Source organism: Mercenaria mercenaria, chromosome 1, assembly GCF_021730395.1.
Source record: "Mercenaria mercenaria strain notata chromosome 1, MADL_Memer_1, whole genome shotgun sequence".
Taxonomy (NCBI): domain Eukaryota; kingdom Metazoa; phylum Mollusca; class Bivalvia; order Venerida; family Veneridae; genus Mercenaria; species Mercenaria mercenaria.
This window is the reverse complement of record NC_069361.1, coordinates 59,196,215-59,213,479: the sequence shown is the minus strand read 5'-3', so window position 1 is coordinate 59,213,479 and position 17,265 is coordinate 59,196,215. Positions and strand designations below refer to the sequence as shown.

General features: G+C 35.7%; 1 protein-coding gene across 3 annotated transcripts in view; it reads left to right on the top strand.

Annotated features, from left to right (window-relative positions):
- The window catches only part of LOC123536394 (sodium/calcium exchanger 1-like), a 412,525-nt gene that overhangs the window by 148,087 nt on the left and 247,173 nt on the right, over window positions 1-17,265 (top strand). The window contains exon 3 of one of the 3 annotated variants that reach the window (XM_045319556.2): window positions 8,697-8,720. The exons of the other annotated variants lie outside the window; for them this stretch is intronic. Coding sequence (XP_045175491.1) covers window positions 8,697-8,720 — 24 coding nt within the window. The remainder of the gene's footprint in view (window positions 1-8,696; window positions 8,721-17,265) is intronic. 3 annotated transcript variants of the gene reach the window in all.

Genomic DNA, 17,265 nt, shown 5'->3' with positions numbered 1-17,265 from the left:
GTAAAGAGTTTGTTGTGGGATCATTCATTTTAATCTACATGCAAGATAAAGGATTTAACAGGCCGAAAGTTAATCGTGAAATCTGATGATTTTCGAAAGGATGGAACAGAATTTTTTTTTTTTGCTCACCAGAGCACAAAGTGCTCAAGGTGAGCTTTTGTGTCATTGTCGTCGTCCATCATCGTCGTCAACAGTTTGACTGTAAACACTCTATAGGTCACAATTTTGGCCCAGTCTTAATGAAACTTGGTCAGAGTGTTGCCCTCAGCAAAATCTTGGAGAGTTTGGTATTGGTTCATCTGGGGTAAAAAACTAGGTCACATTTATGACCCTTCACTAGGCCAGATCAAGGAAAATCTAGAGACCACATATTAAGTTTGAAACTTATGAGAATTAGTCAGAATGTTTGTATTGATGACCTTTAGGTCGAGTTCGAAGCTGACACATGTGGGGTCAAAAACTAGGTCACCCAGTCAAATTAAAGGAAAAGCTTGTAAACACTCTAGAGGCCTCTTTTATGACCCTATTGTCGTGAAACATTGTCAGAATGTTTATCTTGATGATCTTTAGTCCAAGTTTGAATCTGGGCAATGTGGGGTCAAAAACTAGGTCACTAGGCCAGATCAAATGAAAATCTTGTTAACACTGTAGAGACCACATTTTACGTTTGAAACTCATTAGAATTGTTCAGAATGTTTGCCTTGATGGTTTCTAGGCCAGATTTGATTCTGGGTCATGTTGGGCCAAAAACTAGGTCACCAAGTCAAAGTAAAGGAAAAGCTTGTTAGCACTCTAGAGGCCACATTTATGACCCTATCTTCATGAAACTTGGTAAGAATGTTTATCTTGATGATCTTAAGGGCAAATTTGAATCTGGGTCATTTGGGGTCAAAAACATGGGCACTAGGTCAGATCAAAGGAAAATCTTGTTAATACTCTAGGGGCCACATTTTTTATTAGCTCACCTGTCACATAGTGACAAGGTGAGCTTTTGTGATCACCCTTCGTCCGTCGTCAGTCTGTGCGTGCGTCAACAATTTCTTGTCTGCACGATAGTGGTTTCATTTATGATTTTATTTTAACCAAACTTGCACACAACTTGTATCACCATAAGATCTCGGTTCCTTTCTTGAAGTGGCCAGATCCCATTATGGGTTCCAGAGTTATGGCCCCTGAAAGGGCCAAAATTAGCTATTTTGACCTTGTCTGCACAATAGCAGCTTTATTAGCCCACCATCATCAGATGGTGGGCTATTCAAATCACTCTGCGTCCGTGGTCCGACGTCCGTCCTTCCGTCCTTCCGTTAACAATTTTTCGTTATCGCATCTCCTCAGAAACTACAAGGGGGATTTTGAGCAAACTTTGTCAGAATGATATATTGGTACCCTAGTTGTGTCCCCCTGAAAATCAGACTGGTTCAACAATTCTTTAGTGAGTTATGGCCCTTTGTTTATTTCTATAATTTACATAGATTTATATAGGGAAAAACTTGAAAATCTTCTTGTCCAAAACCACAGAGCCTAGAGCTTTGATATTTGGTATGAAGCATCATCTAGTGGTCCTCTACCAAAATGATTCAAATTATTTTCCTGGGGTCTTATATGGCCCCGCCCCGGGGGTCACATGGTTTATATAGACTTATATAGGGAAAAACTTTGAAAAACCTCTTATTCAAAAACACAGGGCCTAGGGCTTTGATATTTTGTATGCGACATTATCTAGTGGTCTTCTACTAAGATTGTTCAAATTATTCCCCTAGGGTCAAATATGGCCCCGCCCCGGGGGTCACATTGTTTTCATAGACTTATATAGGGAAAAACTTTGAAAATTCTTCTGTCCAAACCACAAAGCCTAGGGCTTTGGCATTTGTAATGTAGCATCATCTAGTGGTTCTCTACCAAGTTTGTTCAAATCATCCCCTAGGGTCAATTATGGCCCGCCCTGGGGGTCACATGGTTCATATAGACTTATATAGGGAAAAGCTTTTAAAATCTTCTTGTCAATAACCTACAACATTCAAGTTTGGACCACCTGTATGGTTTTGAGTGGCAAGATGAACCTTGACATGAGTTGACCTTGATTTTGACCTAGTGACCTACTTTCACATTTCTGTAGCTACAGCCTTCAAATTTGGACCACATGCATAGTTTTGTGCACTGAAAAAAACTTTGACCTTGATATTGACCTAGTGACCTACTTTCACATTTTTGAAGGTACAGGCTTCAGATTTGGACCACATGCATAGTTCTGTGTTCCGAAATAAAATTTGACCTTGATTTTGACCTAGTGACCTACTTTCACATTTCTCAAGCTACAGCCTTCAAATTTGGACCACATGCAAAGCTTTGTGTTCCGAAATGAAATTTGACCTTCATTTTGACCAAGTGACCTACTTTCACATTTCTCAAGCTACAGCCTTCAAATTTGGACCACATGCATAATTTTGTGTACCGAAACAAACTTTGACCTTTACATTGACCTAGTGACCTACTTTCACATTTTTGAAGGTACAGGCCTAAAATTTGGACCACATGCATAGTTCTGTGTTCCAAAATAAAATTTGACCTTGATTTTGACCTAGTGACCTACTTTCACATTTCTCGAGCTACAGCCATCAGATTTGGACCTCTTGCATAGTTTTGTATACCGAAATGAACTTTGACCTTAAGATTGACCTAGTGACCTACTTTCACATTTCTGTAGGTACAGGCTTCAAATTTAGACGTACATGCATAGGATTGTGTACCGAAGCAAACTTTGACCTTGACATTGACCTAGTGACCTACTTTCACATTTTTGAATATACAGGCTTAAATTTGGACCACATGTATAGATTTGTATTCTGAAGTGTAATTTGACCTTGATTTTGACCTAGTGACCTACTTTCACATTTCTAAAGCTACAGCCTTCAAATTTGGACCACTTGCATAGTTTTGTGTACCAAAATAAACTTTGACCTTAAGATTGACCTAGTGACCTACTTTCAAATTTATCAAACTACAGCCTTCAAACTTGATGCACGTGCATAGTTTTGTGTACAAAGAACTTTGTCCTTGAAACTGATATAGTGACCTACTTTCACATTTCTCAAGCTACAGGTTTCGAATTTTGACTACATGCACAGTGTTTTGTACGGAAATGAAATTTGACCTTGAGCTAGTCAGTAAGTCTTAAAATTTGGAATTCTCGAAAATGACACATTGGTGGGCGCCAAGATCACTCTGTGATCTCTTGTTTATAAATTGATTTTTACCAAACTGGCACACAACTTGTATCACCATAAGATCTTGGTTCCTTTCTTGAACTGGCCAGATTCCAATATGGGTTCCGGAGTTATGGCCCGTGAAAGGGCCAGAATTAGCTATTTTGAACTTGTCTGCACAATAGCAGCTTCATTTATGATTTGAATTTAATCAAACTTGCACAAAACTTGCGTCACCATAAGATCTCGGTTCCTTTTTTAAACCGGCCAGATCCCTTAATGGGTTCCAGACTTATGGACCCTGAAAGTGCCAAAATTAGCTATTTTGACCTTGTCTGCACAATAGCAGCTTCATTTATGATTTGATTTTAACCAAACTTGCAAACAACTTGTATTACCACAAGATCTTGGTTCCTTTCTTGAACTTTCCATGACAAATCAGATCCAATCGTAGGTTCCAGAGTTATTTTATATCTGATTACCTCCCCTGATTGTAATCAAAATGGATTTATATCAGTAAGTACTTATAGGACTTATTTGAAATTTCATTATTGTCATTAGTTGGACTGAGCCAATCAGGGTAGATAACTATGGACTGATTTTATGCCAAATTACCTCCCTTTATTTCAAATTAAAATGGGTATATCTCTATAACTAATGAAGATACTGATCTGAAATTTCATTTATGTCAACAGATTTATTTGGCAGATCCTTCTTTTGTTCACTTACAATATATTTTTTTTTTTAATTACTTCCCTTTTACGTTACTATAAATAGCTTATTTTTTAGTAACTTTTTTATTATTGGCGGTAGGGAAAAACCGAGACCACTTTTCTGTGGTACAACATGGATGGTACCTCCAATTTTTAGGTGTATTTTGACATATCTGTACCTTGTAAGAATTTTTTTCTTTTTGGTTAAATTTCTTCTCTTTGTTGTTCCTGTCCTTTGTGGACTTGTATAGGAAAAAAATCTTCTTGCCTGAAACTGCAAGGCATAGGCTTTTGATATTTGGTATGTTGCCTTGCCTAGTGTTCCTCTACCAAAATTATTCAAATTATGCCTCTGGGGTGAAAAGAGGCCCTGTCCTGTTGGTCTCAAGTTTTACATAGACTTCTGTCTATAGGGAAAAAAATCTCTGGGAATGTTTGTTTTTATAAAATGTAGGACAAGTTCAAAACTTGGTGTCCTGAAGTCTTAAATTAGGTCAGGAGGACAGATCATAAAAAATTATTGCTCACACTGTAGAATCTGCATTTACTACTTAATCTTCATAAAACTGTCAGAATTTTTGTCTCTTGGAAGTCTTAAGTCCTTTGAAAACTGAGTTACCTGAAATCTTAATCTAGGTCACTTGATTGAATCATAGAAAAACCTTGTTAACACTCCAGAGGCAATATTTTTTGCTTGATCTTTATAAACTTTGTCAGAATGTTTGTCTCTACGAAATCTAGGTCAAGTTCAAAATTGGAAAGACATTTTTAACACCAAAAAGGCCACATTTTCTACCTGATCTTCATGAGACATGGTCTGAATGTTTGCCTGTTTAAAACTTCGGATAGATTTGTAACTGGGATGCCATAGAAAAAAATAGGTCACTAGGTCAACACTCTGGAGGCCACTTTTTCAACTTGATCATTAGAAATATTTGTCAAATGTTCTGTAGAGAGAATTACTATAAGCTCTAGCAGCTTTCAATTCAATCCACTTGTCTTGATATTTGTATTGTATGGATGTTATATGTCATGTATATCTTGATAAATAAATATGTTTAAACCAAATGTTCTGTATAAAAGCTATGTCAGGTTCAAGACCTGAGGTCAAAAACTATGTCACTAGGTCAAATCATTGAAAAATTTGGTTAATGATCTACCTGATTTACATAAAATTAATATGGTCAAAATGTCTGTATGAAAACTAGGCCAAAGTAGATACTAGGATATCTTGTGTAAGAACTAGGCCGAGTGAGCAATACAGGGCCTTCAGGGCCCTCTTGTTTCCAGTAATGTGTTATACACCAAATCACTTTATTACATGACTGTATTCTATTGTTTCACTGATTGGCTGAAAACGGTTCGAAAAGTAATGAGTACATATCATATCAACTTATCTTGGGTTATAATTAGACTGATATAAAAATAGATCAAGTAGGTGCTTGGAAAGCCAATATCAACCTGATTTGGTCTAAAAATAGGCAGCAATATTTCCAATTTCAATCGTCCAATTAAATGAGAATACAATTGTAATAACAAGACTGACTATACATTTATTCATGTAATAAAACAATTATTGACTTTAACTCACCTGAGCCAAAGGCTCATGGTGAGCTTTTGTGACCGCTCAATGTCCGTCGTCCGTCGTCAGTCGTCCGCGTCATCAGTTGTCCGTCCGTCAACATTTTCTAAAAAAATCTTCTTCTTGAAAACCACTAGGCAGAATTACACCAAACTTCACAGGAATGATCCTTGGGTGGCCCCCTTTCAAAATTGTTCAAAGAATTGAATTCAATGCAGAACTGAGACTGGTTGCCATGGCAACCGAAAGGAAAAACTTTAAAAATCTTCTTCTCAAAAACCAATAGCCCTAGAGCTTAGATATTTGGTGTGAAGCATTGCCTAATGGACCTCTACCAAGTTTGTTCAAATCATGACCCCGGGGTCAAAATTGACCCCGCCCCAGGGGTCACTTGATTTTACATAGGAAAATCTTAAAAAATCTTCTTCTCAAAAACCAGAAGACCTAGGGCTAAGATATTTGACATGTAGCATTGCCTAGTGGACCTCTACTAAAGTTGTTCAAATTATGACCCCAGTGTCAAAATTGACCCCGCCCCAGGGGTCACTTGATTTTACATAGGAAAATCTTCAAAAATTTTCTAAAAATAAACCAGAAAGCCTAGAGCTTAGATATTTGTCATGAGCTTGCCTAATGGACCTCTACAATTTTAATTCAATCAAAATTGACCCCCGGGGTCACTTGATTTTACATAGGAAAATCTTAAAAAATTTCTAAAAAAAATGAAGCCTAGAGCTAGATATTTGACATGTAGCATTGCCTAGTGGACCTCTACAAAATTGTTCAAATATGACCCCAGGGTCAAAATTGACCCGCCCCAGGGTCACTTGATTTTACATAGGAAAATCTTCAAAAATTTTCTAAAAATAAACCAGAAAGCCTAGAGCTTAGATATTTCACATGTAGCGTTGCCTAGTGGACCTCTACAAAATTTATTCAAATCATGACCCCTGGGGTCACTTGATTTTACATAGGAAAATCTTCAAAAAATTTCTAAAAATAAATCGGAAGGCCTAATTCTGAGATATTGGACATGTAGCATTGCCTAGTAGACTTCTACAAAATTTGTATAAATCATGACCCCCCGGGGTCAAATTGACCCCCGGCCCATGGGTTACTTGATTGTACATAGAAAAATCTTCAAAACTTTCTAAAAATAAACCAGAAGGCCTAGAGCTTAAATATTTGACATGTTGCATTGCCTAGAGGACATCAACAAAATTTGTTCAAACCATGACCTCCAGGGTCAAAATTGATCCCGCCCGAGGGGTCTCTTGATTTTACATAGGAAAATCTTCAAAATTTTCTAAAAATAAACCAGAAGGCCTAGAGCTTAGATATTTCACATGTAGCATTGCCTAGTAGACCTCTACAAAATTTGTTCAAATCATGACCCCCGGGGTCAAAATTGACCCCGCCCCAGGGGTCACTTGATTTTACATAGGAAAATCTTTAAACATTTTCTAAAAATAAACCAGAAGGCCTAGATCTTAGGTATTTGACATGTTGCATTGCCTAGTAGACTTCAACAAAATTTATTTATATCATGACCCCTGGGGTCAAATTGACCCCGCCCCATGGGGTTACTTGACTGTACATAGAAAAATCTTCAAAATTTTCTAAAAATAAACCAGAAGGCCTAGAGCTTAGATATTTCACATGACATTGCCTAGAGGACCTGTACAAAATTTGTTCAAATCTTGACCCCCGGGGTCAAAATTGACCCCGCCCCAGGGGTCACTTGATTTTACATAGGAAAATCTTTAAACATTTTCTAAAAATAAACCAGAAGGCCTAGATCTTAGGTATTTGACATGTAGCATTGCCTAGAGGACATCAACAAAATTTGTTCAAACCATGACCTCCAGGGTCAAAATTGACCCCGCCCGAGGGGTCTCTTGATTTTACATAGGAAAATCTTCAAAATTTTCTAAAAATAAACCAGAAGGCCTAGAGCTTAGATATTTCACATGTAGCATTGCCTAGTAGACCTCTACAAAATTTGTTCAAATCATGACCCCCGGGGTCAAAATTGACCCCGCCCCAGGGGTCACTTGATTTTACATAGGAATATCTTTAAACATTTTCTAAAAATAAACCAGAAGGCCTAGATCTTAGGTATTTGACATGTAGCATTGCCTAGTAGACTTCAACAAAATTTATTCATATCATGACCCCTGGGGTCAAATTGACCCTGCCCCATGGGGTTACTTGACTGTACATAGAAAAATCTTCAAAATTTTCTAAAAATAAACCAGAAGGCCTAGAGCTTAGATATTTCACATGACATTGCCTAGAGGACCTCTACAAAATTTGTTCAAATCTTGACCCCCTAGGGTCAAATTGTCCCCCCAGGGTCAAATTGTCCCAGCCCCAGGGGTTACTTGATTGTACATATGGAAATCTTCATAAATTTGCTAAAAATAAACCAGAAGGCCTAGATCTTAGATATTTGATATGTAACATTGCCTAGTAGACTTCTACAAACTTTGTTCAAATCATGACACCCGGGTTAAAATTGGCCCCGCCCCAGGGGTTACTTGATTGTACATCGGAAAATCTTCCAAAAAATTTCTAAAAATCATCAGTTTGACATTAATTTTGAAACATGTAGCTCATATTACTCAGGTGAGCGATCCAGGGTCATCATGACCCTCTTGTTCATTGGTTGATATCGGGATTTATCAACACTCAAAAAGTAATATATAGTATCCTTTTGTTATTCATTAGCAGCTGCAAGATAATATTGTCCTGGAACTAATAGCTGAATTAAGGGATGCTACAACATTGTCCTGGAACTAATAGCTGAATTAAGGGATGCTACAACATTGTCCTGGAACTAATAGCTGAATTAAGGGATGCTACAACATTGTCCTGGAACTAATAGCTGAATTAAGGGATGCTACAACATTGTCCTGGAACTAATAGCTGAATTCAGGGATGCTACAACATTGTCCTGGAACTAATAGCTGAATTCAGGGATGCTACAATATTGTCCTGGACCTAATAGCTGAATTAAGGGATGCTACAACATCATGTTATGCTAGCATAAAGAAGCAATGTTTATAATTATTTTGCACAGCTTTGTTTGTCTGTTTGGCTCTTCATCTGTCCTGTTAATGATGTATTTTAGATATATTTGGGAGAACACTTGTTTTTGCTTTGTGGCTGTGGCTCACTAATCTATGTATGTTGCAGAGTTTGAGGGAGAGGACAATGAGAGTAAGTATATGTGATTGTGCCATTGTTTTGTGAGTTCAGTCGTGTAATAGGGTAGTAGTAGATCCTGCAGATATTACCCAACATATACCAGGAGAGAAACCACACAATCCTGCTTGCTTATAGCTTTATTTGGCCCTATAGATAAACATTGGTCTATTGTGACAGTTTGTGACAAGTTTGTACTGTTTTGGGTAGTATTTCCTGCTGTCATCATGTATTTTCACAAGAAGAATTATTCCAATCTTGTATTTGAATATGGAATAGCGTTAAAAAGCACCAGAAACAGCTGCATTCACATAAACTTTTTTTAAAATCATTACTTGAAAGTACCAGTTACAAATTGTCAAATAGATTAATGAACAGGTTGTATTAACTCTATTATTCGAAGAATAATTAAAGCTATCCTACTCATATCGGCGTTGGCGTCCGTGTCGGTGTTACACCTTGGTTAAGTTTTTCGTACCAGTCCACATTTTAACAAAATCTTGAGATAAAGCTTTGAAACTTTCAGTACTTGTGTACCATCACCATGTCCAGTTTTAGATAAGAGTACATAACTCCATCAAGGATTTTGACTGAATTATGGCCCCTTTTAACTTACAAATCTTGGTTAAGTTTTCTGTACCAGTTCATATTTTGTGTAAACTATTTGACATATGGCTTTTAAGCTTATCACTTGTTTATTAAAATAGCCTCTATCTGTAGGCAAGAGTACATAACTCTGTCAAGTATTTTGGCTGAATTATGACCCTTTTTGGACTTGGAAATATGTTTAGTTTTCGTACAAGTAAACGTTTTGTCAAAACTTAGTTGACATGTGGCTTTGAAACTTTGGACACTTAACGTCATGAATACCATCTGTAGGCAAGAGTACATAACTCTGTCAACTATTTTAGCTGAATTATGGCCCTTTTTGGGCTTGAAAATCAGTTAAATTTTACATACCTGTCCATATTTTGCCTAACCTGTTAAATTAAATTAAATTTTGTGGGCTAAGCGCGAAACTATTGTAACTGTATATAAATAAAGAACAAGATACAATAGTTTCGCGCTCAGCCCTCAGTTTGTCATTTGGCTTTGAAACTTTGACCACTAGTCTACATATATAGGCAATACTACATAGTTAGGTCAAGGACTTTAGCTCAGTTATGGCCCTTTTTTGACATAGAAATTAGTTAAGTTTCGCATTCCATTTCATATTTTGTCTCAACTGTTTGATATATGGCTTTGAAACATTGAACACTTGGTTACCATCATGGTCACACATTGCCATATAGTGCAAGACTTATCCAAATCCACAAATACAGGTACATTGTTTGTCTTATCTAATTTTAGCTCACCTGAGCCATGCTCAAGGTGAGCTATTGTGATCACGCTGTGTCCGTCGTGCGTGCATGCGTCCGTCCGTCGTCAGCAACTGTGTTTAAAAGACATCTCCTCCAAAACCACTGAATGGATTTTGATGAAACTTAGCATGAATGTTCCTGTACCAAAATTGTTCAAATGGTTCTGCTTGGTTACACATAGGGCCACCAGAACTAAAAATAGAAAAATCTTCAAACAACATCTTCTCCAAAACCAATGGTCCGATTTGAAGTTATTTCACACAAATGGTCTTTATGTCACCCTCTACCAAGATTGATCAAATAATACCGATTTATCAAAACACATGGCCACCAGGGGGCCTGGTCACTTTTCCCTATATGTATACTGTGGAAATTTAAAAAATCTTCTTGTGTGAAACTGCTGGCCCGCTTTTAAAATAATTTTACACAAATGGTCCTTGTGTGACCCTCTACCAAGATTGTTCAAATTATTTTGATTCGTCAAAACATGGCTGCCAGAGGGCGCGGTCAATTTTCCTTGTATGTATATAGTGGAAACTTTAAAAATCTTACTGTTAGAAACTACCAGCCCAATTTTGAAATAAATTTACACAAATGGTTCTTATGTGACCCTCTGCCAAGATTGTTCAAATTATTCTGATTCGTCAAAAAACAGGGCTGCCAGGGGGCGTGGTCACTTTTCCCTATATGTATATTGTGGAAATTCAAAAATCTTCTTGTGTGAAACCGCTGGACCGATTTAAAAATGATTTTACACAAATGGTCCTTGTGTGACCCTCTACCAAGATTGTTCAAATTATTTTGATTCGTCAAAACGTGGCTGCCAGAGGGCGTGGTCACTTTTCCTTATATGTATAGTAGTCGCAACTTGACCGCGATGGTTGACCTTAGGCTGATTATTCATATCGACTATTTCATTGTAGAAATAAAGGGTGCTTAGGGTATCCGTGTATATTTATATGGAATTAATTTGTAAACAGTGCAGTATCAAAGTATATATACTTTCATTTGATCAGTTAAAATTTTAATTTTCGAATACACTAATTTATATTTACGTAAATTTATATTTCCATTTTCTTGTGCAGATCGTATTTTACATACACTCCTTTTCAATAATAGGCTGTGCCTCATTATGTATTATAATGCAAAGGTCAACCATCGGGGTCAAGTTGCGTCCAATATAAATAGTGGAAACTTTAAAAATCTTACTGTTAGAAACTGCCAGCCCAATTCTGAAATAAATTTACACAAATGGTTCTTATGTGACCCTCTACCAAGATTGTTCAAATTATTCTGATTCGTCAAAAAACATGGCTGCCAGGGGGTATGGTCACTTTTCCATTTATGTATATAGTAGAAACTTAAAAGATCTTCTTGTATAAAACTGTTAGCCCGATTTTAAAACATTTTCACACAAATTGTCCTTTTATGACCTACAAATAGTGTACAAATTTTTCTGATTCATCAAAAAACATGGCCGCCAGAGGGCGTGGTTAATTTTCATAAAAAATTTCTTTAAACAACCTTTATACAAATGATCTCTGGGTAGTCCTTTTTAAAAGTTGTTCAAATGGTTCAGGTTCATTGAACACATGGGTCTTTTTTGGTTAAAAAATAGGGTTTCAGCTATCAGACTTTAAAAATCCTATTCTCTAGAGCTTTGATATTTGGCATGTTATATAGGGGTTTGACTCTCTACCATACTTGTCCAAATTATTACCCTAAGAGCAAAAAAAAAAAAAAAAAATGGCCATGCTCCTGTGTCTGACATGTACTTCCTATAGGCTTAATTATATAAAAGAAACTTTGAAAATCTTCTTCTCTTAATCAATAATAGCTAGAGCCTTGATATCAGATTTGTAATGTCTACCACAATTGTTCAAATTATTGCCCTAGGTTCAGAAATACGTGTGACATGTATATAATATAGGCTAACAGAAAAAACCTAACTCTGTACTTGTACAAACACACATAAAGCCTTGTACACAGGTGAGCGCTTTAGATTCAATGACCCTCTTTCTCTTCTTTTGTCTGAAAATCTGTGGTAATATTTTGATACTATAATTCCATCAATTCTTCATATAGTCGAGGGTGCTGTCAACAGACAGCTCTTGTGTTATTTGTGGTATGATAGTGGTATAACTTATTATGATGGTGTTTTTTTAGCTCACCCTTCACATAGCCACATTTATGACCCTATCTTCATGAAACTTGGTCAGAATGTTTATCTTGGTGATTCCTATGCCAAGTTCAAAACTTGGTCATATAGGGTCAAAAACTAAGTCACTCGGTCAGACCGAAGGAAAAACTTGTTAACATTCTTCAGGCCACATTTATGACCCTATCTTCATGAAACTTGGTAAGAATGTTTATCTTGATAATTCCTTGGCCAAGTTCAAAACTGGGTCATGTACAATCAAACACTGATCGCCTGCTCAGATCAAAGGAAAAGCTTGTTAACACTAGAGGCCATACTTATGACCCTTTCTTCATGAAACTTGTTAAGAATGTTTATCTTGATGATTCCTGGGCCAAGTTCGAAGCTGGGTCATGTGGGGTCAAAAACTAGGTCACCACTCAAATCATAGGAAAAGCTTGTTAGCACTGCAGAGGCCACACTTATGACCCTATCTTCATGAAACTTGGTCAAAATGTTTATTTTGATGATTAACAGGTGAGTGATATAGGGTCATCATTACCCTCTTGTCCAACAATTCAGTGGAGGTGCGGGTATACTGCCTTGCACATTTTGGAAGAGCGTTTTCTCAGTAGATGCCTTTTGAACAGTTAGCAATTTGACTGTTAATCTGCATGAATACTAGGTTCATTTTTAAGGGTCAGTAGTTCAAAAGTCAAAGTCACAGTAATATTGTGATGATTTCCTTCCATGAATAGGTTAACCTGTATTTGTTTTGGGATCAGAATATGACCTTTCACAGTGAGCATGCATGAACTTGAAAATAGTTTCCAGTCTATAGCTGATGTTAGTGTAATGATGGGACTGGTACTTCTGAGGAATGAATGCATTTTGTCAGATTGATATTTGGTTTTAGTTGGTGTTGTTAAGTTGCTGACTAGTGAAATTTAGAGTGATATAGAATTAAAACTGACCAATTTTAGCTGTAAATGACCTGTACTGATTTGTGGGATCGGCAGATTTGTATTTACATGACAGGTTATCAGTTGATATAATGCATGTTTTTGAAAAGAAAAACTTCTTGCTGTTGTTGTGTTGTTGTTTGTTTGTAAATGTTCTGTTTTACATAGTTTCCTGGTCAATAGGTACATTTATAGTACATTCTACATAGACTTTAATAAGCCTCAGGTCTTCTCAATTTTTCAGAGAATATTCAAGGTGAGCAATACTATTTAAATTTGTTTTATAAATTATTAAAAGTGTTAACAGTTTCATTGAACATTGTTATTGTTATCTAAAATGACTTTGATATTATGTATTCATCAGCATTGCAAATAGATTCCTTGGATTGTATAGGTACAGCATAAAGTGTTGTCACTGCCTTCCCCTACACCTTTGCTTGATTCACACAACCTTTGTGCAAACCTATAGGTTAGAGACCACCAGTTGTTTTCCCATAGACTACCATTATAACATTATGGCGTGTATGGCCTTCCATAAATAGAAACATATTATATCTAATCAAATTTGGTAAGAACTATCTTAGTTCCACCAAAATATCGGATGAAAAACATAAGAATAGTGACAGTTATATTTATTTCAATAATTTTTGTGTGAATGAAATGACCCCCTGTTTTCATCGTTAGCATGGCGGGAGAAATTTGTTTGATAAAACTTTTTTTCAAATACACATAGAATATTGTAGCAAATTTTGTCAAAGTGTATAATAAAATACTGTAAAATATACTGTAAAAAATTTCAATTTTGAAAAAAAAATTACTTCTTGGTTTTGTTTACATGATGGACAAACGTTACCTCATTCCCAGCACATTTTCAGATTACAGGTATCACTACGTCACACTCAATGCGGTCATCCCTATTATTAGTAACAAACACTCGTGGCGCAGAGGTTTTCGGACAGTAGAATTCTAGCACATATAGTTAATTACTGTAAGGATTGCATTTGCACATTCTTATCTCACAGTTAATGATGTACCTGGCCAGTGTTGCAAAATTTGTTTATATTTAAGGCACTAAAATGCACATTAACTGAGATGGTTGAATATTTGGTGCATTTTGTTCATATCTTTTTGATATAATCATGAATGGAATATACATGTAATAATTGATCATGTATACATATTTATATGAGACTTTTTGCCAATACTCTCAGTGAAAAAATGTTTATAAAATGTATTAACAATTGGCGAAAAGGGCAGTTAAAATAAGAACATCTGCATGATTTATATATACGACAGTATAACTTAAAAAATTAATTGATTGTAATTTTAAAGCCCATTTTAAGCTACTTAATTAATGTTCCATGTGAAGGTGCTGGACAAACTTTTAAACTATTATTTTCCATGATGTTATTAGATGATATTTGTTAATAAATGTATTATATTTTGCAACAATCACTGCTTTTGTTTAAGATCACGCCATGTACCCGGATAATCTTAACTCTGTTCAGCGACCCTAACTCAGTGCCAACATGGCTGACAGAAAGACGATGTATGTAGTTAATTTCCATGTCTTTTTTCATGTTTTATGTGAGTATGCAATGTTAGCGTAAAACTTTTGATAGTCATAATATCCTGTATTGCATAACATGTTTTGTGTACTAAATATTTCAATCGAAATGTCACATTATGTGGCTGGAATTCATTAAAATGTACTCAAAAAAGTCTTCAAAATGAACATGTTTTATGTTTTAAACTGTTTTAAAGTACAGGAAATTGCAGTAAGACCTTACTTATTAAATGTATTAGTTCCATAAATATCTCTTTGACAATGTTTAACAGTATCAAAGTTTGAAATTGATTTTTATAGCTTAAAAATTGCATTGATTATGAGGTAGGTTTAAATTTGGGGATAATTCCTAACTGGTATAGGAAACAGTGCTGGATAAATACAAACTTAGAATGGATAAACACCTAACCAAACGAAAACGGCTGTTCGTCTGCTTTTTATGGACTGTTGATGCTCGAAGTTCTTTAATCTACCCACCCCTGCAGGGATGTGGGATTCCTATGTCCAACTTATCCGACTCGTGATTTTTTGCCGGCGGACAAGTGCATTTTTCATTCTGTGTGTCTGCGGACAAGCATACTTTTTCAGGTATAAAATGAGAAAACATAAAATATCATTTAGATTGTGTGTTGCTTCAAGTGTATGGAGGTGACAAAGATAATGGGTTCTTTGACTTGGTCTCGCGTACACTGTAACTCAGTGACTATGATAAAATATCAGAGAATATTTAGATACAAGAAGATTTATTTAACGTCGGATAAGTATAAACATATAACACTAGCTTAAAGCTATTTTCCGACAAACACATGTAAATAAGCTCAACATAAGTAAAACAGCTGTAATAAAAAGCAAATATGTTAAAGCACATTAAAGCAAATAAAGCATCTGGCTCTAAGTAGATAAGAAACAAATCACAAATTATCACATACATGTTACAGCGCATTAAAACAAAATAGCACATAGGTACTTGCAAATAAAAGGAAAAAATAATTTACCACATGTATACAGATTTAGCACATTTAAAGCAACATAAAAAAGATTAGCTGACACTACACAAAAATAAGAAGAGTCACATTTTACAACATGCATTTAAAAAAACAACATAAAAGAAGAAATCATATACATGCTAAAGGGAACATAAGAACTACTTAAAGTAGCTGAAGAAAAATATTTGCATCATCAGCATATAGCATTCTGTAACTAAAACTAAAAAAGGAAAACAAGGGTTACACACAGAGAACTAAAAGGACATTTAAAGACATCAGAAACGTAAACAACTTAAAAAAAGTATTATGACAAGTTTGTAAGTAGAATTCCAACTGCTGAAACAATAAGTCACTGTCAAAGGACGTATTTGAGCCAGTAGTCAGCCAAATTAAAATCAAAAGCACACAGAGATCGCAAGTATGACTAAAATAAGTCGGAAAGTTTTAAGAGTCTTTCTCTGAATTCATCTGGCTTTGCACCATTGCGTGGGCAGTGTTTCGGGCATGACCCCAAAAGATCCCGAACACTGCTTACGCGATTTCAGACTTTTATAAACGTTAAAAGGCAAATATTTCAACAGCTTATTTTTTACCACAGTTACTGTGATATGTTTTTCTATTTTATTGTCCTAAATAAAGTACTCGATCTCCAGTCTATTTGCGCTTTCATGAAGGTTTAATTATTTCTTCTCTTGAGAAGGAATATCTTAATTCAATAAGTCACACTTGACTGAGCTACTGATGTAGAAAGCTGTTGTAATTACAAGCTGGCCAATCAAACTCCGTGACCTTAGAAATAACCTCTGACGTTGAACTATTCTTTCTCAATTGAGGCGACTCATGGATTACACAATACTAAACCCGAGGATGATTAATTGATTCTTTTATTTCCCCCTGAACATAACATATGTACATTCACCAGATAGACATATATCAGCAAATTTAAATGTACTAAACAACCAAATATTATCGTTGCCTTCAAATGCATGGTTAATATGTGAAAACAAACCCCATTGTGATCCTCTAATTATGTGCAACACATCGAATCTGGTCAATGTCTTATTGCCGTATTTACTCTACTGAAAGAGGTAACAGATTTAATTTAATTGGATTTAACAATTTATGTTAAATAACTAGCGTAAATACATACCTGATAATTTTTTGGCAGTATAAAACAGACATTGCAACCAAAATTTTACAAGATGGTCATTTTATATTTATATAGATGTGCCCTAGAAGGAACTTTTGGTATGTTTTAACTTGTATTACAAATCAGAGCAAGTGAAATTTGACTATGGACAAGTGGGTTTTTAAGTGTCCGTGGACAAGTGAAAAATGTAAGGATACCCACACCCCTGTCCCGTCAGTCCATGCATCACTCACATGCATTAATAATTAATCATAAAACTAATCCAATTTAAACAATATCAAAATATTCCATTAGCACCTCTATAAAAATCTCTTACACTATACGATATATAATATTTGAAACAAACACAATTCTTCTGAAACAGTGTGTGTGTGTGTGTGTGTGTGTGCGTGCGTGT